Raw genomic sequence first — 27,969 nt, forward strand, 5'->3', positions numbered from 1 at the left:
GGGGTTTCACCGTGTTGACCAGGATGGTCTCGATCTCTTGACCTCGTGATCCACCCTCCTCAGCCTCCCAAAGTGCTGGGATTACAGGCTTGAGCCACCGCGCCCGGCCTTCCTTTTTTCTTAAATATTTATTTTTCTCTTGCTTTTTACCTATTCCAGAAGACTATCATCCAGTTCTAGGAGCATAACATGTTTAAATGTTGTGACCAGTTAAAACAAACACAAAGCCCCACCTTATCTAAACCAATCTGTTAATGTAATTCCTTTCACCTTTATCTACTTTTCAGTCTTTCTGCAACTGTTCGGCTTTTCCTTCCTTGGAGAAAGAAAACAGATTGCCAGCAATCTGCCACATTTGAGTGTTGTGGTCTGGGTGTGACATTTCTGAGCATAGTGATTCCAGTAGAACACGCTTACTATATTTACAGTTTAAAATGTAGGAGTGCCAGATAGTAACATAAAGGGAGGTTGAAAGTTTTACATAATGAGATGCTTAGCCTCACTAGGTTTGGACAAAAGGCTCTATGGACTAATTCCCATCACTCCATGTAACTAGATGGAATTTTGGCTGGGTCATTGGCATTTGAGAGGATTATGATAGGGGAAAGTATAAAATTCCAGAGATGGGACATAGTGGTATTAGAAAAAATATTTCTCTTGCATCTTTTGATCTTTTGGGGACAGGATAGAAAAGGGGCTTAGCAGCTAGAATCTGTAATCTCAAGCCTTACTTTAAAAAAAATATTTATCTAGAAGATCTTTGGGAAGGTGCCCTGATGTTCCCAGGGGTAGTTTAACCATGCCAACAACAGCAACAACAACAAACAGTCTCTATGATGCTTCCTTCTGTCCCCATTTGTTGGGAAAAACGGTGATGTCACCATGCTTCAGACATTCCCCCAGCATGTTGTCACTATGCCTACTAGCCATCTTACCTTAGCACTTGGTCAAAAATAAATTCTGCCCTGGCGCCTCTTTAAGTTCTGAGTATTTTCTCTTATTTGCCTGTCTGAAAATTACTGTTGCTCTGATGAACTGGGCAAATAAGCTACAAAACCCTAATATTAGAGAATGTCTTTCTGCAGATAAATGTGACAGCCTTGGTACAGCAATGAGAGAGTGGGAAAGCACATTTAATATTTTTCTGTAGTGTCATAAAATATGTTAATATCAACAAAGTAATTACAACACACTTTAACTGTAAATTTAACTTAGACATTATAGTGTATTCATTCAAACAAAATTCAGAGGAAAAAGAAGTATGGTAAATAAAGAAATCTGGAATTTTATGTTTAGTAAAATGACAGACTTGATATTCTGATAACCTTTTACTAAACACCTAGAGGAGCTAAATAAATAGACACCTGTAGCTAAATGTCCAAGAAAGGAAGGGAAATCTCCACATGCCTACATATATGTATGTAAACATATCAGCAGAAATGCAAGTAATAAGCTGGCTCTCACATTTCAGCTACTCTGAGAAACACTTCTAATCTTGGTAATCAAGAGCCTTAACTTTTTTAGATTCTTTTTTTTTAAAGAGAAAACCACAGTAAGAATATAACTTATATGAGAACATGGTATATAGTCTCTCTCTCACACACACCCCGCTGAACAGTAGATTTTTGTAGCAATGTGTACAGTTCTTACTAAGGATCAATGTTAACTACTCTATTTTTCTCTTGTACCCCATTCTGTTTCATTACAAAATGGTAGTCATAATGATGGTCTCAGTCTTGGCACCTAGGACCCATAAGAGTATACATGCCAGGGTCCTACCCTCAGTGATTCTGATTTAATTGGTCTTGGGTTGTGGCCCAGAAGTCAGGGTTTTAAAAGCTCCCTGGGTAATTCTAATGTACCACCAAGATTAAGAACCACAGCACTAAATTGATTTCAGTGTCTACTAATAGAACTTAACAGCATATTTCAAAACCACTGCTATAAAGGAATATACCTATAATGAGGATAAACTAAATATAAAATCTCCCACCACAGAAAGAAAGTAAACTGACAAAACAAACAAACAAAACCCTTGATTCCCAGGCTGGGTGGTGTGTGATTGGTGAGGTTATAGGGGTAGAAAGTGATCTACCCTAAAGAATATGTAACCAAAGGCCTACTCACACATGCTTTTGAAATTATACTACGACAAGTTCATCAATCAACATTTGAATTCCTGGTGGGTATCACCCTGAATTGCATGTCAGAAGCAAACACAAATCTCTCCAAAGGGACACACCTTGACCCAGGTTCAGCTGGATGTTTATTTTTTTCATAAGACATAAGCCTCCTTCCACCTAACCACCCAAAGCTGCAAGCCGCAACCACCATGAGAGTGAGCAGAAACAACAAACAGAAAAATGGAATACTGTGGCCCTAGAACTTTAAATATGTAGAGGAGGAAACAAATTCTGTCTAAACTGATTAAAGGAAGATAAAATGAAAAGCATAAGGTAGAGGTATGCTCTCAAGAAAAAAAAAAAAATCTGGGACAAAAATTAAAAGAACCAAAGAGGAATTTCAGTGGATAGGCAAAGTATTAATAGCAAATTAGGCACAGCTAATTCATAGAGATATAGTAAATTTGAAGATATAACTGAACAAATACTTGTCAAATTTTGCATATTCCTTATCTCTGTAGAAGCAGATAGAAAACATGAAAGAGATGAAGAAACACCTGGGCACAATGAGATGGTTTAAGTACCTCAAATTGGATTTCCAGAAGAAGAAAATAACAAAAAAGCATGGCCTGGAATTTTTCTAAAATAGTAAGATACAAATTATTTGATTCTGGAAGCCTAACAGATCCAAAGCCATGTAAAGAAAAAAGAAATCTACCTGTAGATACATGAACTTAAAAGGAGTCAGAAAAAGTAAAGACTTGTCACAATGATTGCTGATCCTAGAACATCCCAACATAAAAAACTAAAGTTGAAATACTCTGTTGTATTTCTAAACTGCTGAAAGAAGTTAACTCCTAACCTAGACTTCAATGCCTACGTAAATTTAAATTAAAAACAAAGACAAAATAAAGGCATTAGATAATTAAAAAGTGAGAGTGTTTACCACCAAGTCCTCACTAAAAGGACTTCTAAAGGATTTCCTTCAAAAAGGGGGAAGAGATCCTAGAAAGGATTTTTGACATCTGAAATGTGAGAAAGAATAGGGAGGAAAGAAAAAATAGCCCTCTGAATAAATGCAAACAGCCATGTCTGCATATTACAAAACAACACGAAAAATGGGTAATTTGGAGGGTGAAGACGGTTGAACTGAGGAGTTGGGTGACATGGTACAGGTGTGATTAGATTTAAAGCCTTCTAAGGGTCATGCACCTATACTACTCAGGGAAAGGTGGAGCCTTGAATTTCAAGTCTACAATTAAGTATGTCTTGTTAAAAGTTATAAGTATAACCTGAAAAGAATGTGATGGCTAAGACCCACAGATACTAGTGACCACAACAAATGATATTATTCATTTTTAAAATTCTAACTATATAAAGTTTACAAGAGTTATATCTAAAACAAGTATGTCAATGGGTTGAAAATAAAACATTGGGAAAAGATACAACAGGCAAATACTTATCAAAACAAGTTTGGTGCCACTATGTTAATATCTGATAAAAAATAGCGTTAAAAGCAAACTAGTAAAAATAAAAAAGGTCATTAAAATAATGTAAGCTACAATTCACTGCGAAGTTGTAGTAATTCTCAACTTGTTTATACATTTTTAATTATATAGCCTCCAAATATGTAAAATAAAACAGTGAGCAAATTAGAGAAATTGACATATATACTATTATAGTGCAAGGTTAATACAACTCAGTATTTAATGAATCATGCAGATTAAAAAGTAAGATTATAGATAATTTGAATAACACAGTTAACAAGCTTGATCTAGCATATTAAACCCTGTAGCCAACAACTAGTAAAGATGCACTCCTTTCCAGCATGGATAGACTGTTTCATAACCATATGTGATGCCATAAAATACGTCTCAATAGACTTCATAGAATTAGCATCAATGTGTAATTCATGTTCTCAGAAAACAATGCAGAGAAATTAGAAATCAAAACTTCGGAAGTAACTGAGTAAAAGCATCCAGTTAGTCTTCCCTCCTCCATAGCAATAAACACTATTTTCCTAGGAAAAATCTCATGATAATATGAGGGTGGCATCCTTCCAGACTGTATATAAATGTAGAAATTTCTTTCAAAACAGGGACTATTCTTGTGATCATATAATTCTATTTTTGCTTGTTTAACTCAGCAGGCTATTACGGATAAGCTGCCATGGCAGTACACACAGGTATCCCACTAGAGTAGATCAGTAACATATGTATCTAAAACAAGAGCTTAGTAAACAAGGCACTTGACTTTGGGTCACCTCACTTTGCTCTCAGAGATCTATTATCCCGCAGCCTGTCTCTGCAGAATTCAACTGCGAAAGAAACAAGACTGTCAATGAGTAGCCAAAAATGCATGTTTTAAAGCTGATCTGCTTTATTCATAGAAAAAATAATTGGTGGACTCAGGGATAGCTTTCTGCCTTTCATTGGATGCATTTTCTTGTAGCTCAGAATCCCATTTCTCAAACAAATGCAGATTGAAAAGGGAAAAAAGCCACTGGAGTGAGGATAACAGAAGTTAGTGACAACCTGGTTAGGAACAGAATAAACAAACAAAACAGTACGGAAGTGGCATTATTAGAAACCACACTCTAGAGTGATTTCATGTAGGGGCAGACATCCCTCTCAGTGCATCACTATTACAGCAGAACAAATTATGTATCTCTATATAGTTTTCATATATAATATTGACTGTATATACATAGTCAGTATTTGTCAATGTAAGAAAAGAGTAACTTCTGTTCATTCAAGTTTGGAGAATAGGGGCATTTATGTAATGAATTTAAGGAAAAAAAAATACATGTAACAATGGATTTGATGCAGAAAGTTACCTGGTTATATGGGCTGAAATCATCAGGAATTTACCCCTGGGGACTGAACTTTGGCAAGTCCCTTCACCAGGCTGAACCTCAGTTTCCTCAGTGATATGACAAGCTGCTCCCATACTCCTGGGATACAGTTGTCTCTTTCCTGCCCTCATGCAGTAAATCTCTATGAACACCTCCACTTTGAAGTGTGCCTTGGCAGATGCTGTTGGGGCTTATGAATGGCAAACCATGGAAGACTCAGACCATAAAACTGCCCCTAGGGTTGCAGCATAGGAGGAAAGATGAGAGGTGCACCAGTAATAGCAGTGCAGGGCCTGAAGGATAGGTGCCCAAGTATGGGTTGGAAAACACTATGGTGTATGACATAAGTGTCATCGGAACAGGGCCTTCAGAATACGAAACACTTGTGAACTGAGGTAGAGATCTGGGCGAGGGGAAGAGAGGACACACAGTTAGTAGTTCTGTTTAAGAACACAGTGCATGAGCATGATCAGAAGGGTAAATTGGAACCTCATGTAAGGGCCCTCACGCCAGCACAAGATATTTTAAAGGTGCCTTCTACAAAGCAGTGACTAGTTATTTAAAAGCTTAAGAACATAGGGGTCGTTAATGCAGTACTAACAGTTGATGTAAATCTTTTCTGCTTCAGTGGAAGACTTGTAGGTTATTTTCAGCATTTGGTCACATAATGTTCATTGTTCTCATGTAGAAAGAACTTTAGAATCATTAGGCGCTGCTTCATTGGGATTATGTAAGGAATGTCTTGCTTCCGGAGTCTAAATCAGATTGAAGAGTTAAAAGAGAACAAGAACACAAGGATCTCAAATTATCCATTGCATAAAATATTTAATTTCCTATGAATAAGTGGATTTTACTAAAATTATTTTTCTGCCCTCAAGGGCTCTCAGGAAAGCAGTTTAATGAAGGGTACTGAATTTAGAAGCTCTTAAAATTTTTATAGTAGAAATAATCTGTGAAGGCACATGAAATAGATCCACGAGTGGCAAGTATTAAAATCTGTATTCCAGTCGGTGAACCTGGAATAAATCTGAGGATTTACTAAGAAGAAGCCAGAACATGTGTTTGGAAGTAAAGAGATCTGGGTTATCACTGTTCTCTGCTCATAATTAGCCTTGTGACCTTGGACAAGCTTCACATTTCTGGGGGCTCAGTATCTTAGGCTATTAAATGAGAAAGTTGAACTGGATGGCTTCTGAGATCCACTTGTCATTCACAAATGTAGGGAAATAGACCATAAATACTCAGAGAAAGGACTCATGGAGAAGAAATGTAGGTTTAAGTACTTTCCAGTTTTCTTTCTCTAAAATGAAAGTGATAGAGGGATACTGAGTTTTTTCTGTTGTTTTCTCCCCTCAATATGTGCTATTTCTCTATTGTGGGTACATTTTATTTTATTTAATGAGTTATTGTTCTGATTGCCGTTAAAATCAGGCAAGTATGTTACCTCCCAGCCTTATCAGCTTATTTCCGCAGAGCCCTGTGTTACCTTTCATTTCATCTTGTGGGTATTGTAATCATTAGAACATTTGCAACTGAAGCGTGTTCCTCTTTATCTGTGATTGCACATGCATGGTAATAACTTGGGATATTTAGTACAGTAACAGCAGTTTAAAAATTTGTTTTTTGCTTCAGGATGTGTGTATGTCTTGGAGGCAGTTTCCAGCATTTTGTCATATAGTCTTCATTGTTCACATGGGGAAAGAACTTTAAAATCATTAGGTGCTGCTACATTGGGATTATATAAGGAATATCTTTCTTCTGGAGTCAAAATTCAAACTGAAGAGTTAAAGCAAAAGCACAAGGATCACAAATTAGCAAATGTTTAAAACAGAGTATCCTACGTATTGAGGAACTTGTTCTTTTATCTTGGGAGAAAGGTTAATAATTTTAAACTAATTTAATAGGTTTAGAATTACTGAATCAAAATTAATGTAAAATACAGGTTTTTTTCTGGATTTGTTAAATTTTGATAATTTGTTCAAGTTGAGACTCACGTAAGCAATCATCAAGTTGCAACAGATGACAATACAAAACTATAAAAACCTATAAAGAACATGAGTATAAATATTCTATATAACATCATATTTATTCTGTTGGCTACAAGATAAAAATACAGCTGTATTAATGTTGATTTATCCTACTTTTATATTCCTAGTTAAAGCAATTAACTTCCAAATTTGAAGTTTCTTTAGTTATTACGCTTATAGAATTTTCATTTATTTTAATTTATTATAAAAAACATTTATTGGGCTCCTACTGGAGCCAAATATTGAGCTAGTCAATGGGATTTCAGAGATAGCCCCCCTTTGGATGCTTAGTGACCACTGGAAAAGACAAACAAATAGCAAAATAAAATAATAATTTAGGCCAGGCACAGTGGCTCACACCTATAATCCCAGCATTTTGAAAGGCTGAGGCAGGCAGATCACTTGAGGTCAGGAATTCGAGACCAGCCTGGCCAACATGGTGAAACCCTATCTCTACTAAAAATATAAAAATAGCTGTAATCTCAGCTATTTGGGAGGCTGAGGCAGTAGAATCTCTTGAACCTGTGAGGCAGAGGTTGCAGAAAATCAATACTGGGTAATGAGAGACACTCTCTCATATTCAGGTTGTTTGATTTGGAAACCAGTGAATCCCAAAAGCATCTACCCTGCAATAATTTTTTTGTGGATCCCACCTTGGGCGCCAGCTGTTTCCTACAGTATGGGCAGGATCACAGGAAGTGACCAACGCGGGTTTAACAGGAAGAACAGAGGTGCTCTGCAAGCCTGTGAAGACTAGGATAATTCTTCACTTCTTGTGGATGTCAGAATTATTGGGTAGAGGTTCCTGGCCTCCTCCCCTGGCCTCAGTACTTGGTACAGTCTTCCCATGAACTAGGGGAGTAACTACATATCTGAGTAAACTAATATATAAAAATGAGCCTAAATACTTAAAAGTATTTGATTTATTTTCCTAATTCAAGAAGCATCACAACAAAATAAGTAACTGAATGACAACAGAGCATAGAATATTGTATCATATATATATAAAATCTTAGAAGTCAGGGAAAGTATTGTATCTTCTATGTCCTATTTTACTTTGGCAAAGTGGAATTTTGGAGTGAATCTTAATGGCTAAAATAGCCATGTTATCAAAGCATTTATATATGTGTTCTGTGGCTCTCAGGACTTGGCTCTCTGGTTCTTGCTGTCTGACATGGCAGCAAATAACATCATATGGCTATTTAAATTTAATTTATATTTTATTTTTTGAGACAGTCTTGCTCTGTCACCCAGGCTGGAGTGCAATGGCACAATCTCAGCTTAGTGAAAACTCTGACTCCTGGGTTCAAGCTGTTCTTTTGCCCCAGCCTCCCAAGTAGCTGGGATTACAGGCATATGCCTCTGCGTCTGGCTAAGTTTTGTAATTTTTTTGGTAGATATGGGGTTTTGCCATGTTGGCCAAGCTGATCTCAAACTCCTGACCTCAAGTGATCCGCCCGCCTCAGCATCCCAAATTTCTGGGATTACAGGCATAAGCCACCACACTCAGCCTTTAAATTTAATTTTAAATTAAATTAAAATTAGCTGCCTATTATCCCAGCTACTTGGGAGGCTGAGGCAGGAGAATTGCTTGAACCTGGAAGGCAGAGGTTGCAGTAAGCTGAGATCACACCACTGTGCTCCAGACTGGGTGACAGAGCAAGACTCCATCTCAAAAAATAAACAGAATTTTAATTTATTAAAATGACATAAAATTAAAAATTCAGTTCCTCATTTGGCACTATTCATCTTTCAGGTGCTCAGTAGACGCATGTGGCTAGTGGCCACTGTGTTGCACAGCACAGATGTTGAATATTTTCATTATTTTTGTAGAACGTTCTTTTGAACAGTGCAGCAGTGCAGCCCCTATTTCCTATTCTAATATGCCTCCAGGTCAGATATTTCCTATAAGCTGCCTCAAAGCCTATGTAGAACACATGCAAATACTTATTTATATCCTCAAGAGCACCCCTCTGGTTGCCAAGCTGTGCACATAGTAATGCTTAGCCTGACTGGTAGAACGGAAGAGAAAGCTGGTTTTGATCCTTTTGACGTTTACCTGCTTAGTAGTCCTTTATCATTTAAGTTCACCGCACTGAGGACTGAATGCTTTTAGATCCAGCTATCATATATGGCTAAGAGTTTGACTACCACCAGCCTAATATTTTAATGGAAGTGTCTCTGGGTTTGATAGGTTCACATTTGAGAAGTATATTTTAACAGAAGTAAAATTTAAAAAAATGATATCATTGCCCTGTGCTTGTTTCGAAGAGAGATGACTGACAAGCATTGCACAACTGAGCTCAAGCTCATGTGTTTGTTTGACTTTTGTAATTCTGATCCTTGATGGCCTTTGGTTGCAAAACAGTCAAAGTGCAGAGGCTGTTCTCTCTCCAAGCTTCCCTTTGCAGTATTCCATTCTACTGATTCCTGCATTACCTGTGGGGGAAAAAAAGTTAATCACACCGATTTAGTGAGCCAAAACGTGATTCTCTTTGGGAAAATGTCTACTGTATTTGGCGTTGCTAGTCGTTTTACAAGTGTATTTTGATGAGCTGAGTATGTAGCACACTTTACTAAGTGTGCACTCTTTCCTCTTTGCTTCTACAGGTGAAAATCCCTCAACCAGGAAGCATTTTTATCATTTTAAATTCCAAAAATGTTAATATTGAAGAATAATGAAAGAATTTTGAATTGCCTTTTCATTTTCACTTTCTTTTTTTTCTGGAATAATTGGAAACTTTATAGGAACTGGTGAAAGCTACGTGATCTATTTGTGGGTAGTGCTGGAAAAGAAGGCTGACTTTTTAAGTAATTAGTAGGCTGGCTAGCACTGAAAGTTTTTGCGTTTTCATGATTTATGAAGTGACTTTTCTCCAACCATTTATTTATTTTTTTAACAAATTTTACATGCAGTTATTTTCACTCTCTTATTCGCTTTCTCACTTTCAGCTCCTCTCTTTCTTCCTTTCTTGTCACTCAACTCTTTCCTTCATTTCTTCTTTTATTTTCTGCTTGCATAAAAATATTTTTCTGGCTTTAACACAACATATTGTGTCAATTGCAGATCTCCACAAGGGTGTTCTGAGGGCTTTATGTAGTGAGGACTGATGGGTTGTTAGCGGTGACAGTTTGAGTTTGAGACGGCTTCGTTCACTACACTGTGCTCCTCCTGCCTGAACCTAGACCTGTGTTTTAATTTAGTTCCTGACATTTTGGCATGGAAGTCTGTATTTTAGCTGCCCATGCTGAATCAAGCAAGGTGCAATTAGGAGACATTCCAAGACTAATTTTTAGAATTGAAGTGGGAAAATTTAACTGGTAAACCTTGAAAATGACCTTCCGAGAAAATCTGTGCTCATTCCCCTCAGCCTCTCTGGAATCATCTTCATCTGAGAAGTCTCTCTGCTTGCTAGGTTTGGTGGCTCAGTTTTCCGACTCTCTGCTCCTTATCTCTCTCCAAGGAATAATGCAGTGACGTTCAGAAACATTCTGCTTCCCTAGAAGCATAGCTTGAAACTGTGAAGTGCTGGAGGCTAAGACTTCTTGTCATTGTTCTGTGTAGGAATTTTCATCTGCTGTATTTTGAAAATTAAAAATCTAGAATCAATTTGTGATAACTGCCTACTGTAGATAGGGCACCTTCAGCCCGTTGGTTTGGATCAGTGTTGCATTTTTTTTTTCCCTCAGTTGACTGGGAGCCCTAAACAGAAGCCCTGTCAAAAAATTCTCAGCAGTATGTGACTGATACCAGACATAGAGATGTACCTCCTCCCTCGGCCTGCCACCCTGGGGATTGAAGTGCTAGTGTTGGTGGGAGGAAAGGCAGCTGAGGGGGCCCGAGAATGAAATGGCACAGAACGATCGTGAGCTTGCTTTTTTCATTTGGACTTCTCGTGGCTGAACTTCCCACTTTCTTCCTGCCTTCATTTTGTGGCCCACTGTACCCTTACCCCATGTTGCTTCTGCCCTGCCAAGGGAGCTCTGGACGAACCTCTTCCTCTGCCTCTTCTCCTTCTCCAGCCCTCTTTTCGCTTGCTGTTCGTGATACGAGTCACTGTGCTCATTGGCAGTGGCAGCAAAACGTATTGTAGGGTAGAAGGGAACAAAACCAAAGCTGTGCATGCTCTGAGGTATATCACCTTGCCTCCATGCCAGGCCCACTTCCAAAAGTAATGACTTCCTTGCATCTACTTTTACATAAATAGAGAATTTGCTGAATGTAGAACACACAGTCTGTACACTGATGAGGATTTGGGTAGCACTTTGTTATCTCCAGGCTTACAGCCACCTGGTGAGGTAGACAGGCTGTTCTCCTCTTAGAGAAAAGCAAGTCTCAGATGTTAGGACGCACTGCTGTGGGTCACACAGAACAAGAGGTGGGGCAGCACCTCCGAACCCAGATCAGTCCCTCCTTGCCTCTATCTCAGAGCAAATGAACAAGACCCTGACTTTTGTATCTTCAAATGCAAGTTCATTTCCAACATTGCCTAGTTAAAAATATCCACAGGGATTTTTTTTTTTCTTACATATTTAGGAGATAAGATCTGGTCTGTGATCTTGAGAATCTCAGAGGGGTGAAATATACAGATGCTGCCGCCTCAGATCTGCTACCTTAGATTGGATTTAGAATAGACTCAGAGTCCAGACACACACAAATACACACACACACACACCTTAGAAGAACCCTTAACCCTTAAAATTCTTGGGGGCTGCTGGGCATAGGAATGGCCTGGGACTAGTTTGCTTCAGTCATGACTTCTGTTTCCCATGATGAACACCCATCTCCAGGGTGCCCAGGATGGGGGCTTTCTCTGCAGGGTATTCCCACAACATCTCACAATCCTCCTCTGGCCAAACTCTGCAGAGCAGCCATGCAGATAAACTGATGTGGCACTGCCACCTAGTGACCGCCTGCCATGCCGTTCTTTGCCTCTGAGGTGCCGTGCATCTGTTGGCTGGCTGCTACCCATCATGGAAATTCATGGTGGGGGCTTCTAAAAATAGAGCCCGCCAGGCCAGTGTTGACATACTCTCTCTGCCATCAGCAGAGCCTGGTACACATCAGACATGGACTAGATTATCTTTGAAAAAGTGATTTTTTTGGGTAAGGGAAACTTTGGGTCTGGCCGAGCATGGCTCCATCTGCCTTCTGGGGTTCCAGCTTCCTCTTGGAGGAGCTCACAGTGTGCACAGGATGCCTGGCACACAGCAGGAGCTGAATGAATAGAGGTTGCCCCGCAAGATTTAAATACCCACTGATCTTGAAGTTAGAAAAGGAACAGGAGGGAAGAGAAACTTGGTCAGAAATGCTAGTCCTGGTTAAAACATTTTTCTAGAGTTTGATATTTTTTTCAGTTCCCAGAAAGTATCAGGGGCCTGAGAATATAATTCTCTTCAGGCATTTGTGCCAAAATCCAAGATTTTCTAATTTCACTGCTTTCCAGATGTGTTGATATGAAGCCAACTCCAGATTTTCTGACGGCCTTTATTAGAGTCCCAGCTGCCCTGAAGCTCTAGGCCAGTGGTTCAGAACAGGAGTAATACTGCCCCCAGGGGCATTATGGAAATTAGTGGAGAACTTTTTTTTTCTTGTTGCTGCCTGTGGCCAGGGATGCTGTATATCTGTTATGTGTTTAACAAACTGTTCTACATCCCACTTGATTTCAGATTGACCTAGTGGATATTGTATATATCAAAAACCTGTTTACAATTTTCTTAGCTTAGAACTAAATTCATTTTAAATATGGACATAATTTTTGCTCAGTAGTAATCAACATTTAATTTTCAAATAATGTTATTTTCTAATATATAAATTGGGGAAATTATCAGTGATACCAAATGTGTTCTTAAGGGTTTTTAACATAGTGAAATTTATAGAGGTAAGAGATTTGAGACTGTTAACTTATTGACAAGTAAGTCATTGCTGAAGTCATTTATTCCAATATAAAATGTAAATACATAAGCAAATAATAGAGTTAGACAACAAAACATCTTTGTCATCTCAGGGAAACATGATAAATTACGTCTTCAAGTTTGACAATTTGTATACTTTCTATCACTTCCTTCTTTTCCATTGGGACTTTGAACTTTCAAGTAAGGTTATGCTCTTAGAAAATAGCCACTGATAGTTTGGAAACACCAAAGCGAGAGTTGCCTATATCCCAAGTGTAAATGAAACTCTGATTAGCCAAGGTTCATGCATGAAAAGAAACTGGACCTTTTACAGAACCATGCCCCACCGAACATATGCACACACACAGGAAGAGAGAAAAGTGCTCAGCTTTTTAACTTTTCTCAATGAAAAGAAGAGATGAAAACATTCCAAATGTGCACATTTAAAGGAGCACAAGAAAATGAAGGTAAAAATACTCACTTTGGCATTTTAGAGGTAATAAAGAATTACATAATTTATAAAAAATTCAAACGGAATCCTGCCTAAATTAAAGCCGGGTTTTAGAGGTAGCAGCTTTATACTGCCTGTTCCCGTTGCTGCTTTTCTTTGATTACTTACTGATACTACGCAAAATCTATATTGAAATCCTCAAGATCCTAAAGCCATGTTCATGTTTTCATGACTCAGTAATAGAGAAAATATAGGAGTGCAAGGAGGATACTATAAGAATGTCAAATGGATTGAGGCCGTTTACAGTCTCTGGGCTGAAAGGATGTTCTGTAAATGAGTTGCAGTCATTAGTTCCAGAGTAGTTTCATACGTAGAACTACAGCATTTATACTTTAGAGCACCCTCACTTAGGGAAGTTTTTATTAAAGTGTTTGGACTTACTGGATTTTACATTTTATTTGAATTTAGAACTGTAATTTTAGGTGTCAGTGTGGGAACGTTATTAGACACTCACGTCTTCATTTTCAATCTGTTGCATATGTTTTTTCTTGATAGATATTTACATCTGGTGTTCGCATTTAATACAGCTTGCATATTACCTTGTTCCTTGCAACCAGTTTTCTCCCTTATAAATTTTAAGCTTCTCATGAATGCTTACTATTTTTACTCATCTACATATTCTCAGTACCTCCAAAAGTTTTTTTACATGTAGATATTCAACATGTTATTGAAGGAAAAACTTCTCCTGAAATAAATCTAACTGATGGTTTTCAGACTAGATAGCATATTAAAATCACCTGGGAAGCTTTTAAAAAAAATCCTTGTGTGTGGTTGCACCCCCGGAGACCTTGGCTTCATTGTTTGTGGATGGGGCTTTGCACAGGATTCTTTTTAACACTTCCCAGGTGACTGTAATATGCAGCTACAGGTGATTATGCAGCTTCAGTTTCCAGCTACATGTGAATAGCAGCACCAAGTAAGAGATACATGTTAGTTCTTTCTGAGCCATAGGCACTCAGCTCTTTTCCTTTTGAACTCACCTATGTGCCTTCTTTGAATTTCTTTTTATGCCTATATGTTTTAATTAATTGAAGCATTTTATTTGCCTTTACTTTAAATCAAAACTGCATGCACATAGTTGCAATTTGGAAGGAGACCATTTATCATACTCCTTGCACCTCTGAGTCTGCAGCTGGTGGACCTGGAAATATCAGCTTTGTTACTGAAATTAAACAGATTTGGACACCACCACTTGCCCTGCAACCACATGGGCTTTCTAATGTTCTGCTGATTTACCACTGAATTTGAACAAAGTAGTAGGTGCACCCTCACACTGAGGGAGTCACTCTGTTTCCCAGGTGAGCTTACCACATAGAAAACCAAAAACACCTGTTTTGTGGGCAAGCCAAGGAGAAAGAAGGCTTGATCTATGCCTGTTCAGTTCCTACTCGCAGATTTTTCATCCCTCCCCTCTGCAAAACCAGAAGAGATTCATTGCCTACCTCTTCTCCTCCCAACATGCATACACAGTAGTGAAAAAAATATGTTAGAGACAGGTATTTGAATGCTTAGCTCAGTCTGTTTTTTTCTCACTGAAACTTTTTAGGATCTTCTCTTTATTCCTGTTACTTAAAGATGTACAATGATCTGCCTTGACTTACATCGTTTCTGATTTCGTATACATAGTCTCAGTAGAATCTTCCCTTTAGAGATAGATGCCTGCCTTCCAGTTTTCCTGTTAAAGAAATAGAAGAACATTTTTATTTCTTTTCTTCCATTGTCTATATTCTTCTTCTGGTAAGATAGCTGGTGGACTTTCTGTGTTAATTCTCTGCGAATGTATCTTTTTTTCCTCCTCTTTCTCTTTTTGTCTTTTTTGTTCTACTTTCTGGGAAATTTCTGTCATCTTATATTCTAACTGTATTATGGTTATTTTTTCATTATAACTTGGAGTTTTATTCCACTTTTCCTAGCAATGTGTTTTTTAAAAATAATTTTAAGTTCTGGGATGCATGTGCTGAATGTGCAGGTTTGTTACATAGGTATACACGTGTCATGGTGGTTTGCTGCACCTGTCAACCGTCATCTAGGTTTTAAGCCCAGCATGCATTAAGTATTTGTCCTAATGCTCTCCCCTTGCCCCCATCCCCTGACAGGTCCCAGTATGTGATGTTCCCCTCCCTGTGTCCATGTGTTCTCATTGTCCAACTCCCATTTATGAGTGAGAACATGCAGTGTTTGGTTTGTTCCTGTGTTAGTTTGCTGAGGATGGTGGTTTCCAGCTTTATCCATGTCCCTGGAAAGGACATGAACTCATTCTTTATGTATGACTGCATAGTAAATTTTTATTTAGTTTTTTTGTAGTAGAATCTACATAGTTCAGGAGTCCAGTTCACTCATCACTCTACATCATCTCAGATTTGTCATTTCCTCCCTTCCCTTCCTCTTTTTCTTTCTTCCTCCCTCCCTTTTGTCTATCTTTTCTATAGAAATCAGATTCAAGTGTGTGCTGTTCATTTGCCATTCTTTCATATTAAGAGTGGCAATTGGGAGCCAGTTGGTAGCTCATTAAGGGTAAGGACTTACTGTTTGATAACAATCACTGTTTGGTAAAAGCTGAGTTTTTTCATTAGGGAATTCTTGATATTAATACATGAATGTCTCTTCTGAGTTGTCCTGTTTCTCCAGAGAAAAATATTCTTTCTCTCTCTATTATCAAATTCTAATATTATGGTCAGGTATGGGAAGTAAAGGAAAGAAACTAGAAATGCTGCTGCTCAGTTTAGAAATGTGAACTTAATGCCATTGTTTTCAGCCCCAAACACTTCTTCTGCCCTTGGCTGGGCCCCGAGTCTCTGAGTATCTAGTCTATCCCCAGAGAATGAATCTATCTTCTCCCGTGAGTTGTCTGGTGGTACCAGGCAGGGTGGGTACATGAGTATTCATCATTCTGTATACTTAGGCTTAATCAGTTCCCCTGTTTTTAGCTTTGGACTTTATCCATGCATTTTGTGATACTTGATTTCTCCAAGTTGAGACACTTCCATGGGTTGTATGACAATTTGTGCCTTCAAATTGAAGGTAAACAGACCATTGTATTTAATGTGGTTACAGATATGCTTGTGTAAATCTCTCCTCTTGCTATTCATTTCCTATTTGCTTCAACTCTGTCCTTTTTTTCCCCCTTTATTTCTGGCTCTCAGGATTATTTTTTAATATTCAGTTTTATATCCTTTATTATCAGCTATTTTTTTTCAATGTGTTATTTCAGGGGTTCATTTGGAGTTTATAGAACACAGGCTTACCTCACTTTATTGTGCTAACTTTATTGTGTTTCGCAGATACTGCGTTTTTTACTAACTGAAGGACTGTGTCAATGCTGCAGGTCTGTCAGCATCATCTTTCCCATAGCACGTGCTCACTTGGTGTCTTTGTGCCACGTTTTGGTAACTCTTGTAGTTTTTCAAACTTTTTCATTATTATTATACCTCTTATGTTACTTACGATCAGGAATCTTTGATATGACAATTGTAATTATCTTGGGGTTCCATGAACCAGGCCCATATGAACCAAGCCCATAGAGAAGGCAAACCTAATTGATAAATGCTGTGTGTATTCTGACTGCTTCACCAACTAGCTGTTGCCCCGTGTCTCTCACTTTCACCTGGCTTTCCTATTCCCTGAAACACAATTATATTGAAATAAGGCCAACGAATGACCTACAGTGGCCTCCAAGTGTTCATGTGACAGGAAGGATTGCTTATCTCTCACTTTCTATCAAAAGAGAGACCTGATTAAGCTTAATGAGGAAGGCATTTGAAAAGCTGGGGTAAGCTGAAAGCTAGGCTTCTTATACCAAACATTTATCCAAGTTGTGAATGCAAAGGAAAAGTTGAAGGAAATTAAAAGTGCTACTCCAGTGACACATGAATAATAGGAAACAAAGCAGCCTTAATGCTGATATGGAAAAAGTTTGAGTAGTCTGGAAACCAGCTGCAACATTTCCTCAAGGTAAAGCCTAATGCAGAAAGGTCCTAACTCTCTCTTCAGTTCTTTGAAGGCTGAGAGAGGTGAGTAAGCTGCAGAATAAAAGCTTGAAGCTAGCAGATTGTTTCATTAGGTTTAGAAAATAAACCATCTTCATAACATAAAAGCAAGATGAAGGAGGAAGTGCTGATGTGGCAGCAGCAAGGTGTCTGGGACATCTAGCTAAGATCATTGTTGAAGGTGGCTGCAAGAAACAACAGATATTCAGTGTAGATGAAACAGCCTTCTATCGGAAAAAGATGTCATCTAGGAATTGCATAGCTAGAGTGGAGAAGTTAATGCGTGGCTTCAAAGTTTCAAAGGACAAGTGAACTGTCTTAGGTATTAATGCTGCTGGTGACTCTAAGGTAAAGCCAATGCTTATTTGCCATGCTGAAAATCCTAGGACCCTTAAGAATTATACCAAATCTACTTTGCCTGTGCCTTTTAAGTGGAACAACAAAGCCTGAAGGACAGCACATCTGTTTATAGCATCATTTACTGAGTATTTGAAGCCACTTTTGAGACCTATTGCTAAAAAAGAAAAGACTTTTCTCAGAATATTAGTGATCACTGACGATGCACATGGTCACCCAAGAGCTCCGATGGAAATATACAAGACTAATGCTGTTTCATGCCTGCTAATGCAACATCCATTCTGCAGCCCACAGATCAAGGAGTAATTATGACTTTCAAGTCATATTATTTCAGAAATACATTTCGTAAGTGTATAGCTGATGGAGCTAGGCAATGTAAATCAAAAGCCTTCTGGAAAGGATTCATTTATTTTACATGCCATTAAGAACATCCATGAGTCAGAGAAGGAGGTCAAAATAGCAACATTAACAGGAGTTTGGAATAAGTTGATTCTAGACCTCATGGATAACTTTAAAGGATTCAAATTTCAACAGAAGTAACTGCAGATGTAATGGAAATAGCAAGAGAACTAGAATTATTAATACAAGTAGAGCCTGAAGAAGTGATTGAATTGTTGCAATCTCATGATCAAACTTGAACATATGGGGAGTTTGCTTTGCTTCTTATGGATCAGGAAATAAACTGTTTCTTGAGATGGAATCTACTCCTGGAGAAGATGCTGCCAACACTGTTGAAATGACAACAAAGACTTTAAAAGATACATAAACTTAGTTGATCAAGTTGTGTCAGCGTTTGGGAGGATTGACTCCAGTTTTGAAAGAAGTTCTGTGGGTAAAATGCTATCCAAATAGCATCATATGCTACAGATAAATCTTTCATGAAAGAAAGAGTCCATCAATGTGGCAAACTTCATTTCTGTGTTATTTTCTGAAATTGCCACAGCCATCTCAACCTTTGGCAAGCACCACCCTGATCAATCAGTAGCCATCAACATCGAGGAAACACCTTCCACCAGCAAAAAGATTATGACTCACTGAAGGACTAAATCCTTAGAATTTTTGAGCAATATAGTACTTTCAATTAAGGTATATGCATTTTTAAGACATTATGCTATAGCACCACTTAATAGAACTAGAGTATAGTATAGACATAACTTTTTTATAAACTGGGAAACAAATTTGTGTGACTTGCTTTACTGAAATATTTGCATGATTACAAGATTCCAGATACTGGAACTGAACCTGCAGTATCCCCAAGTATGCCTGCACTTACATACTTAGGCACACCATACCTATGTTAGCACAATCTTTCTTCACCTGATAGTTTACCTTTTACTGTAGTCTATCTTCAAGCGATACTGTATCACTTCACATAGAGTACAGCTACTTCTCCAGCCTCGAGTAGTTTTGCAGGCAGGTACTAATGAGTTTTCAGCTGACTAATTGAGCAGACCTCTTTGCAGATCTCTGCATATGTCTCTGTACAGGTTTCTCTTCCCTGATTTTTGGACTTTTGAATTCTTGACCTCCCTGGATTTCCAGCCCTGTCCTTCAATAGAGGGAGACCTCCTGGCAGTGCCAGGTTTCCTTCCTTGAGCTGCACCTGGGAGATTCTCTTTAGGCATTAAAGTGGAAGCAATTGTATTGCTCAGTTTAGTTGTTCTCCGTCTCTCAAGAATCACTGTCCTTTGTTGCTAGATAACCAATGTCTTGATAACCATTGTATCAAATATTTTATCTGCTTTTTTAGTTGTTTCAGGAAAGGTATAAATCTAGTTCTCTGTTGCTCCATCTTGGCTGAAAGGAAGATACACACTCATTCAGATAAGAATGTATTGTTTCTTGTTCTCCGATGTCTCCTTTCATTTCCCTTTGTTCTTGTTGGTTTACACCTTTAAAAAAATGCATTGCCATCACTTTAGTGGTATTTCAGGAGAGAGATGGATTCCGGAAAGAGAAGTGATGGTAGTTTGATCACATGCATTAACATCTCCATAATACTTTTCACTATGTAACTAAGGTTGACATTTGAGACCAGAGCTGACATTTGAGATGAGATTTTTTTTTTTTTGCCATTTTTAGTATTACTGGTAAGTTTAATAGAAAAGGATTAATGAACACAATTTGTTAGCTGTTAACCTCCATGACTGAATTATTTTTAAAGGTATAAAAATACATTATAAGTTGCACACAGATCTTGGAACGTAATGTGACAAATCCAATTTACGTTCACTTATGAGCCAGAATTATTTTTATCCACTTTTTGTATCTATGTATATGATCCAAAAAATCAAGCATGTGGCCTAGGGTAAGTCGAGTTGAAGAAATGTTTCCCTTTGTCACACTAATTACGTCAACGATTACTTCCCTGTTATATTTTTATAAGCATCTGTGACTGTACAACAATGAATAAAGCATAGTCTTTGTCTTCAAATTCTTCATAATTTCAATTCTAAGGGCATGTTAGATGGGCAAATCCCACATTACCTGTCTTATGACCCAAAGTAACATTTGTCGAATGTTGCTAGAGATATCTACAAGATGTTCCTGGGATACAGAGAGGGAACCAGGCTGGAGTATCATGCTGACGAAAAGCTACAGGGAATCTGGAGAAGGACACCCACAAACAGATCCTCAAAGTACAAATCAGGGTTAGAGAAAAGGGGGAATGTGTTTCCCAGCAGAAGGAAACACATCTGCAGAGAAAGAGAGCTGTGAAGAACAGCGTAACTGCCGGCCATTAGCATGAAGGTGCTGAGGGAGGCAGGACACAGAGGCCACCGCTCTCCTGGGGAAGAAAGCACTGAGCTGGGAAGGATAACTCTGTGAACTTTGACAAATGTTATAGAAAGCTGTCATATTTGCAATCTAAGAAAGAGTGTGAGACCCACAGTCAGCAATGAATGAAGAAGTGAATTAGGAATAGAAATTAAGAAAATAAACATTTTGCTTCTTTTAAAACATTAAAGCTGATCTTACGATCTTAGTCCCTGAAGCGTGGAGTTCATGCCGCAACTCCAAAGTCCTCATTTTAAAAGATTGAGATTATCGGGCACTTCTTACACTAATTTTAATGTGAATCTGTCATAGATTAAAAACTTGGGTTAAAATAATATCATCCTGTGAAAAGTCTAATATTTGTTTCTGAGTTACAGAAAAACAAAATAGGAGATTACTCTAAAAGTATCTAATTTGGTTCCTGATTACCTCACCTTGAATATTCACAATCAAGTATGTCTGAGTGTAACATAAACATTAGTATGAGATGTTATTTTACAGGAGGGAGAGATTAGAAAGACTTTGACACCCATCTCAAAGTTGAGATTTCTCTGTAGGCAACAGCCATGAAGGTACCTTCAGAGAGCTTTGTTTCTAGTATGAAATCTCTTAGTTCTCTTTGTAGTTAGCTGCTCTATGAAAACCACATGCCTAGGTAGATATTTTTTTTTTTAATTTGAGAAGAAGTCTTGCAACCTCAGCTCACTGAAACCTCCGTCTCCCAGGTTCAGGTGATTCCCCTGCCTTAGCCTCCCAAGTAGCTGGGACTACAGGTACGCACCTTTCACCTCACTAATTTTTGTATTTTTAGTACAGATGGGATTTCACTGTGTTGGGCAGGCTGGTGACTAAGTATTGAAGGACACTTTGCTGATATAGAGGTCAAGAATGTAACTGTTTCAGCCAAAGATTGTCCATGCATTAAAACATATGTCAAATGAAAAAATGCAAGTTAAGCTCTGAGTACATAGTGAACACTCAGTAAGTATTAATCAGGGAACTAGAGTCATTAACTCTTAAGTGTATCAGATCTGTATATGAATTATGCTAAGAGGAAACTTTATCTCACAATTAAAAATTGAATAGGAAATGAACTCTTTTGCCTCCCCTCTCTTTATAGCCCATACTTATGACAGGATAATGTATTTTCTGTTTTAGGAACTGCTTGGTGAGGAATACTAAGTAGAGAGCCCCAATACTATTAATAGGTTATAATCCAGAGCTTGCTTCTAGGGATTTATTTTTAAAGGAAAGCCATGTCCTCCCATCGAAGCTGTTACATATGGATAGCAGGCTCCCAGAGCAGTCCACAGAATCCTGTTTAGCTTATATTGTGGCTGGGCGTAGCACTAATCACATAGCACCTTCCTAGGTGTATGTTAGGTAACAAAGACTCTCAGGGGAAATACACTCATCTGTCTGCCTGAAATGCTAGGAATACATTTGACTTTCCTTTTGACAATGACGGCCTCTACACCAAGACAGTCTGGGAAGAGGGGACTCTACAGCCAGGTCATGGAGGTTGTTTTGGGGTGAGGAACAGTGGTGATTTCTGCACCTTGGCACCAGAAACTTGCAGAATGCTCCTAACCAGGCCGGCTGCCTGTTCAATGCCCTTCCCTTTGATTCCAGGAGATCAGTCATTACCCTTTCTCTGGGGTTCCACCCACTCCTGCCCGGAGCCTCTTTCCTTAGTCCAAAGTAGCAGGAAACAGAATTTCTTAGAGAGAACTTCTCTGGAAGAAAGCTAAGGGACAAATGTGATAAGAATGGGTCTCTTGGGCGTCCAAAGATATAGAGTGTAAGATCGGATACTGTGGTGAAAAGCTTATACCCCATGATATAAAATAAATCTGCATTTTAGGTTTCTGATGCAGGAAGCTTGGCATGGGATGAGGGACAGGAAAAAATAGAAAGCATAGAGAATGCAGTGGCCCAGTGTAGGTTGCATACAGGGTTAATCCTGGGGCTCTGGCTAGGAGCAGCCGCCTTGCCACCACAGCACTGGCAGCACAGACACAGATGGGGAATTGAGTTGAAAGTCAGGACTGAGTGAGTGAAGCAGATGATGATGAGGACCAGGCAATTATCAGTATATTTTGCAGAGCAATAAATGAGGAAAGGAAAGCCCTCTGAATCGTGTCTGAGAGATGGGAAGGAGTGGTGGTCCTTTCCAATGGTGGGCGAAAAGCAAGGAAGTCCTCTGGTGACGGGAGTCTGGGGCCTGATTGTCATAGAAAGCAGAGCAGGGCCTCTCTGCCCCATGACTACACAGAATGTGAATCCAGAGCAAATTCTTCTAGGGTGACAACTCCCATGGCCTTACTGTTGTATGCATATGTGCTGTTGTATAAAACCGGTGTCCACATCATGGGCACAGAGGGTTTCCCCTTTAGTACGTTAATTCAACCAAAATGTGATAGGATACCTATTTCTGATATAAAAGCTTTCTTCCTTACCAGTAAAATTTGACACCTCAAAGAATGATTACAATACTTTGTATCCCTCTCCCTCTTTTTAACTATAAGTTCTTTGTGTGTAACTGGTAAGACAACTTCTATTAAGCTCTGGTTATGGGCAAGGACTCTGTGATCAGAGGTACAGTTTCTGTGTTCAGGGATGAAGGATATTGCAATAAGGTCCCATGATCTAGGGATATGCAGGATACTGAGGGAGCACAGGGGAGGCACCGAGGGGAAGAGATGGCAGAAAAGTCTCCCACTTGAACTTGCTTTGAAAGATGAAGAGGAGTTAGCAATCTTCAGGAAATAAAGGTAGCAAAGGATAATCCAAGCAAAGGGGAGAGCATGGTTCATTGTGCTTACAAAGGTGAGGAGTGAGACTGGGCAGCTGCATATTGTCTTCCAAGTCTGGCACATCAGCTAGTCAAGGAGTGATGAGACTCGGGCAGGGCCATTGGAGTCTACACAGATAAATGTGCCATTTTACACCAGTGAGGAAATCCGTTTCATATTTTACAGCCTCTTTCAGATTATTTATAAAGTTGAGGCTCTTTCTGATGTCTGGAATTGCTTAGATGGAACTCAATTTTATTTATATTCACAAGCTTTGAAAACTTCTAAATATAGCAGTTTATAGAAGATACAGTAAATTCACTGAATTGAACCAAACCACACTCAGCTGTCATACTGGAGATTAATTATAAAGGACGGGCCCTTGTTTGCTGTTTTTCAGGTACCATGATCAACAGGATGTTACTAGCAACTTCCTTGGAGCGATGTGGTTGATATCAATAACTTTCCTCTCCATTGGTTATGGTGACATGGTACCTAATACATACTGTGGAAAAGGAGTCTGCTTGCTTACTGGAATTATGGTAAGTGTCTTTATACTTCACATCTCTTTCATTTACACTCAAGAAGGCACTTAAACCACTCAGTCCATGTGTTAAGTCATTGTGAGCAACTTGTTTTCCCATCAGCAGGAAATCGGTATAAATAAATCCAACTTGTGAAGAGAGAGAATTTCAATAGTTCTCATCGTAATTCTTTTCATCATGCAATTCTGTTGAAGAGGTAGAGCTGTTTGATTGCCCCTGTGGGGCGGGCACTAATTTGACGAACTAATTTGATCTTGGAGCTTTGGCTTCAGAGTCAGGAAGTCCTTTAAGTCTGTGTTCTCTCATCTTCCATTTCTACTAGCTGTGCAAATTTGAGTAAATTGTAAAATGTGGCCATATAACTATCTTGAAATGTGTTGAAGGATTGAAGATGTAATAATTATTTTTCTTTTAATGAATGTTGAGTGCCAGGCACTGGTCTAGGTACTAGGAATATATCAAAAGAAGATAGAAACTTACTGCCCTGCCTTCATGGAGCTTACAAGGAAAGACTTACATTTTAAAAATAATGATTCATTACATTGTGTAACTAGTAAAGCTTCTGGCCCGTTTTGGGCCTGGAGGAAAGGGATGGGATCTACCCAGATAAATCTCTGGAAAATTGACTTTTACACTGAAGTGAGAAGTATGCATACCCAGGAAGGGAGATGGGAAAGGCATTCCACGAAGAGGAAGCAGTTTCTTTGAAAGCAATGAGGCAAGAAGGAGCTCAGGACATTGGAGCCAGGTCACTGGGCCAGGAGCACAAAGAGCAAAAGGGGAAAGTGGCCTGGCATGAGGAAGGGACAGAAGGCCAGGTCTTGTGGAACACTTGAGAAAGGTCTGCTGCTGACGTGCCATCATTCTCCTGGCATGCCTAAAATGCTTAGATGCGTTTTTTGCCCCTCTAGACATGACTAGCCAGGACCGCTTTTTTGCTCCATTTCTTTTAGTATAGGAAATGGGAGGCTAGCAAGCAAGCTGTGATTATAATGTGGTGTCCACTTCTAAATATTTAAACCAGAGGTAGTTTCAAATTGTTGATGCACAGTTTTCAATGACCTAGGCTTGTCTGCATTCTTTATCTATTCTTTAAAATTTGCTTACAGCAACGAGTGTCATCTTGATTCTTGTTTGGTTTCTGTCTGCACGAGGATGTGAACGAGTACTGCAAGTTCCAAATTCTCAGAATATCTGAAACCAGGTACTCTGTTCAGCACCTCTACTGTATTCACTCACAGCCTGGCAGGAGAGAGCAGAGGCTTGCCATTTGAGGGCCTCTGAGTGGTGGCCATTGCACGGTGCATACCCTTGCAACAGCCTCCTGGGAACATTGCTCCAAGAGTCGCAGCTGAATGGAAGGAGTGCCCTTGTTGTAGACAGGGAGGCAACATCCATCTCCCCCTTCGGTAGTATTCAACTGGGATAAGGCAGCTAGCTTTGAAAATAAAATCCAGGTTCAATTTTAATGTCCCAGTTGTAACAAGATGGCCATTTCAAGTCTCAGTTGTAGAAAATATAATTTGGGGGCATAATTTAACATTATTTGTATATAAATGAAAAATAGTTTAAAAAATTATAGCGAACTTTTAAAAAAATATAATACTTGGTATGCTCCATTATCTGTTTACTATTGGATCACTTCCCCTTTTTCCCTCAAATAATAGCATTTTATTATGTGGTATGATGCTTTGAGAAATATAATTTGCATAGATGTGTTTTTAGAAGGCCCATAACATGCCCAAAAGGGATATAAACGATGCTATTTATAAAAACTGGTAATTGCAGTATCATTCTCCCAGTGTTTCTTAGAAACAACTTCCTTAGTGTTACTTTTTGTCAAGATGGTACCCTCTTTTATTCTTGAATCAGGTGTGACTCAAGGGTCATGTGCACAGGCTTATCCACCATGGAATCAGAGCCAAATTTGAGGTTAAACTTGCCTAGGCTTTACAAAACGTTTATTCTTCCTTGATATTTTCTTGTTCCTCATGTCTCAAGAATTGTTCCTTCAAAGTCTCATCAGATAGTACAAATCTTTTATTTACCTTCTTGAACTGCCTCTTGTTTAGGTTTCACTATTGATCTTACTTTGCTTAAAAAAGAGAAGTTATAGTACCATTGAATATATGTGAACACAAAAATGTTACATGTAGTGGAATTTACGGTGACTTCGTTCCAGCCCTCTCAGCTCATGGTAAAGCAGTCCCTCTGTTCTTAGGCTGAGGAGCTCTATTCCCTCTCCTTCATAAGGGACAGACTTACTTCCTAATTGACTTGTTCAAAATTGGTTTACTTGCATACAGAGAAATTCACTAATCTTTGAGTAACCTATTTGAAATGCTATATAGAGTTGGATTATCTCTGCTCCTATACCAAGCAGATTCCCATGGAGTCAGGCTACAGGGCAGTCTACCTGGGATTCACTTCTGGAAGTTCATTACATCTCCCATCAGCTCCTTAGGGATCAAGGGAATGTGAATGGAAGTGACCTAGACACTCCTAGGGAGAATGTAGAAATTTCTGCATTACCAAGACCAGTATGGGAATTAAAGCTCAAGAGACCAAGGTTTCTTATTAATAATATTTTTACAGCATAGGTCATGGGATTGCCAAATAGAAGAAAATCACTCACTAGCCTTCAAGAGAAAACCATTATGGTTGTAATTACTTATTTTCTCTTTATTCTTCTACCCTTCCACTATCTGAGGAAGTACTGAGGACCTGAGGGTTTACTATTGTAAAGGTCATGATAAACAATGGGATGATTTCTAAATAACTTAGTACTTTTGGTTGAAGGTGGTAGGCAGGTAATATTGTTAGATCACAGTGCCTATCTTAGCTTTTGGACAACACCAGTTAGTTTCTCAATGTCTCCACTTTTCCAATAAAGTAATTATTTTACTTAGCATTTACAAAGTTATTTTATCTTCCTAGACATATAGATATAACACATCCTGAAAGCTATGAATATATATGATTGTTTCAAGAGTGAAAGATAGCCTTGTAGGTAAGGGTATCTTTCTTATTCTACTAGAATGAGGTTTGCTCATTTATTTTTGCTTCTCTATTTCTGTAAAATTATGGTGACTCTTACTGGCCTTTTGACTGGAGCATAGATTACTGATTTTTTGGCTTAATTATCTTTAAATATGGAGTAATATCTGTTAATTCCGAGGGATGCAGGTTGTCATCCAATAAATAGTTCTCTAATAGCAATTTATAAACCACTAGACTTTGACAACATCTAGCATGAATCCCTCAAGAAAACTGAGGACATTTCACACGTGGGTGATTTAGGTTTCTTCCATCCCACTAGTAGTTCTGTGTAAACAAAAGCAATGCATAAAGCTTTTGCAGTTCATAGCAATTTGAAAATCACTACACTAATTAAATTTTAAAAATTTATCCAGGCAACAAAAAAAAGTCAGTTGAGGACAGAAGCCTTTACACAGCCTTGCCTTTCCTTAAGAACATTTGATGATAATCCTCTCCGCATTAAATTTGCCCTCTGCCAAGGAAATCTTGTTTTAATATTACATGGTGACTCCATCAGTTAAACAGTTTGCATCCTGAAGAGCAATGACACTACCCTGTTAAGTTAGTAAGAGGGTGTTCCAAAACAGCAAGAATTAGCTGGAGCTCATAAAGAGAAATGATGGATATGAAAGAATGTAAAACCTAAGGTCTGATTATATTCCTCTTCCTGTTACTTTCTCTATTTCCGTTTGAGGATTTGTTTCCCCTGCCAGTGGTCATAGAAATCCTGAGAAACTGATCTGAAGCCATTCCTTGGTGTTGCATGTTTGAAAATGTGCAAAACACTTTAGGATTTTTAAAAATGTCTCATACAATTTGACATTAGGTGTTTAGTATCAAATAATTTTGAAGAGGTTTTAACTTTCAGTTTGCTTTTTGGTTCTGTTGTGTTCATTGANAAAAAAAAAAAAAAAAAAAAAAAAAAAAAAAAAAAAAGCCCCAGTGAGGGGAGGGTATCTTTAAGTGCTTACAGTAGTTTCTGTTTTGCACAGAGCAGCCAGAGGTGATGATGAGCCTTTTCAGTCACAAGGCTAAATTCCCCAGCAATGTCCTTTCTTG

At 38.5% G+C, this 27,969-nt stretch overlaps 1 protein-coding gene across 4 annotated transcripts in view; it reads left to right on the forward strand.

Moving 5' to 3' along the window:
• Positions 1 to 27,969, forward strand: part of KCNN2 (potassium calcium-activated channel subfamily N member 2) — a 138,592-nt gene that overhangs the window by 82,413 nt on the left and 28,210 nt on the right. For all 4 annotated transcript variants that reach the window (XM_017544883.2, XM_017544882.2, XM_017544884.2 and 1 more), the window contains one exon: positions 23,727 to 23,868. In XM_017544883.2, coding sequence (XP_017400372.1) covers positions 23,727 to 23,868 — 142 coding nt within the window. The remainder of the gene's footprint in view (positions 1 to 23,726; positions 23,869 to 27,969) is intronic.

The sequence above is a fragment of the Cebus imitator genome, unplaced genomic scaffold, assembly GCF_001604975.1.
Source record: "Cebus imitator isolate Cc_AM_T3 unplaced genomic scaffold, Cebus_imitator-1.0 Scaffold173, whole genome shotgun sequence".
NCBI lineage: Eukaryota > Metazoa > Chordata > Mammalia > Primates > Cebidae > Cebus > Cebus imitator.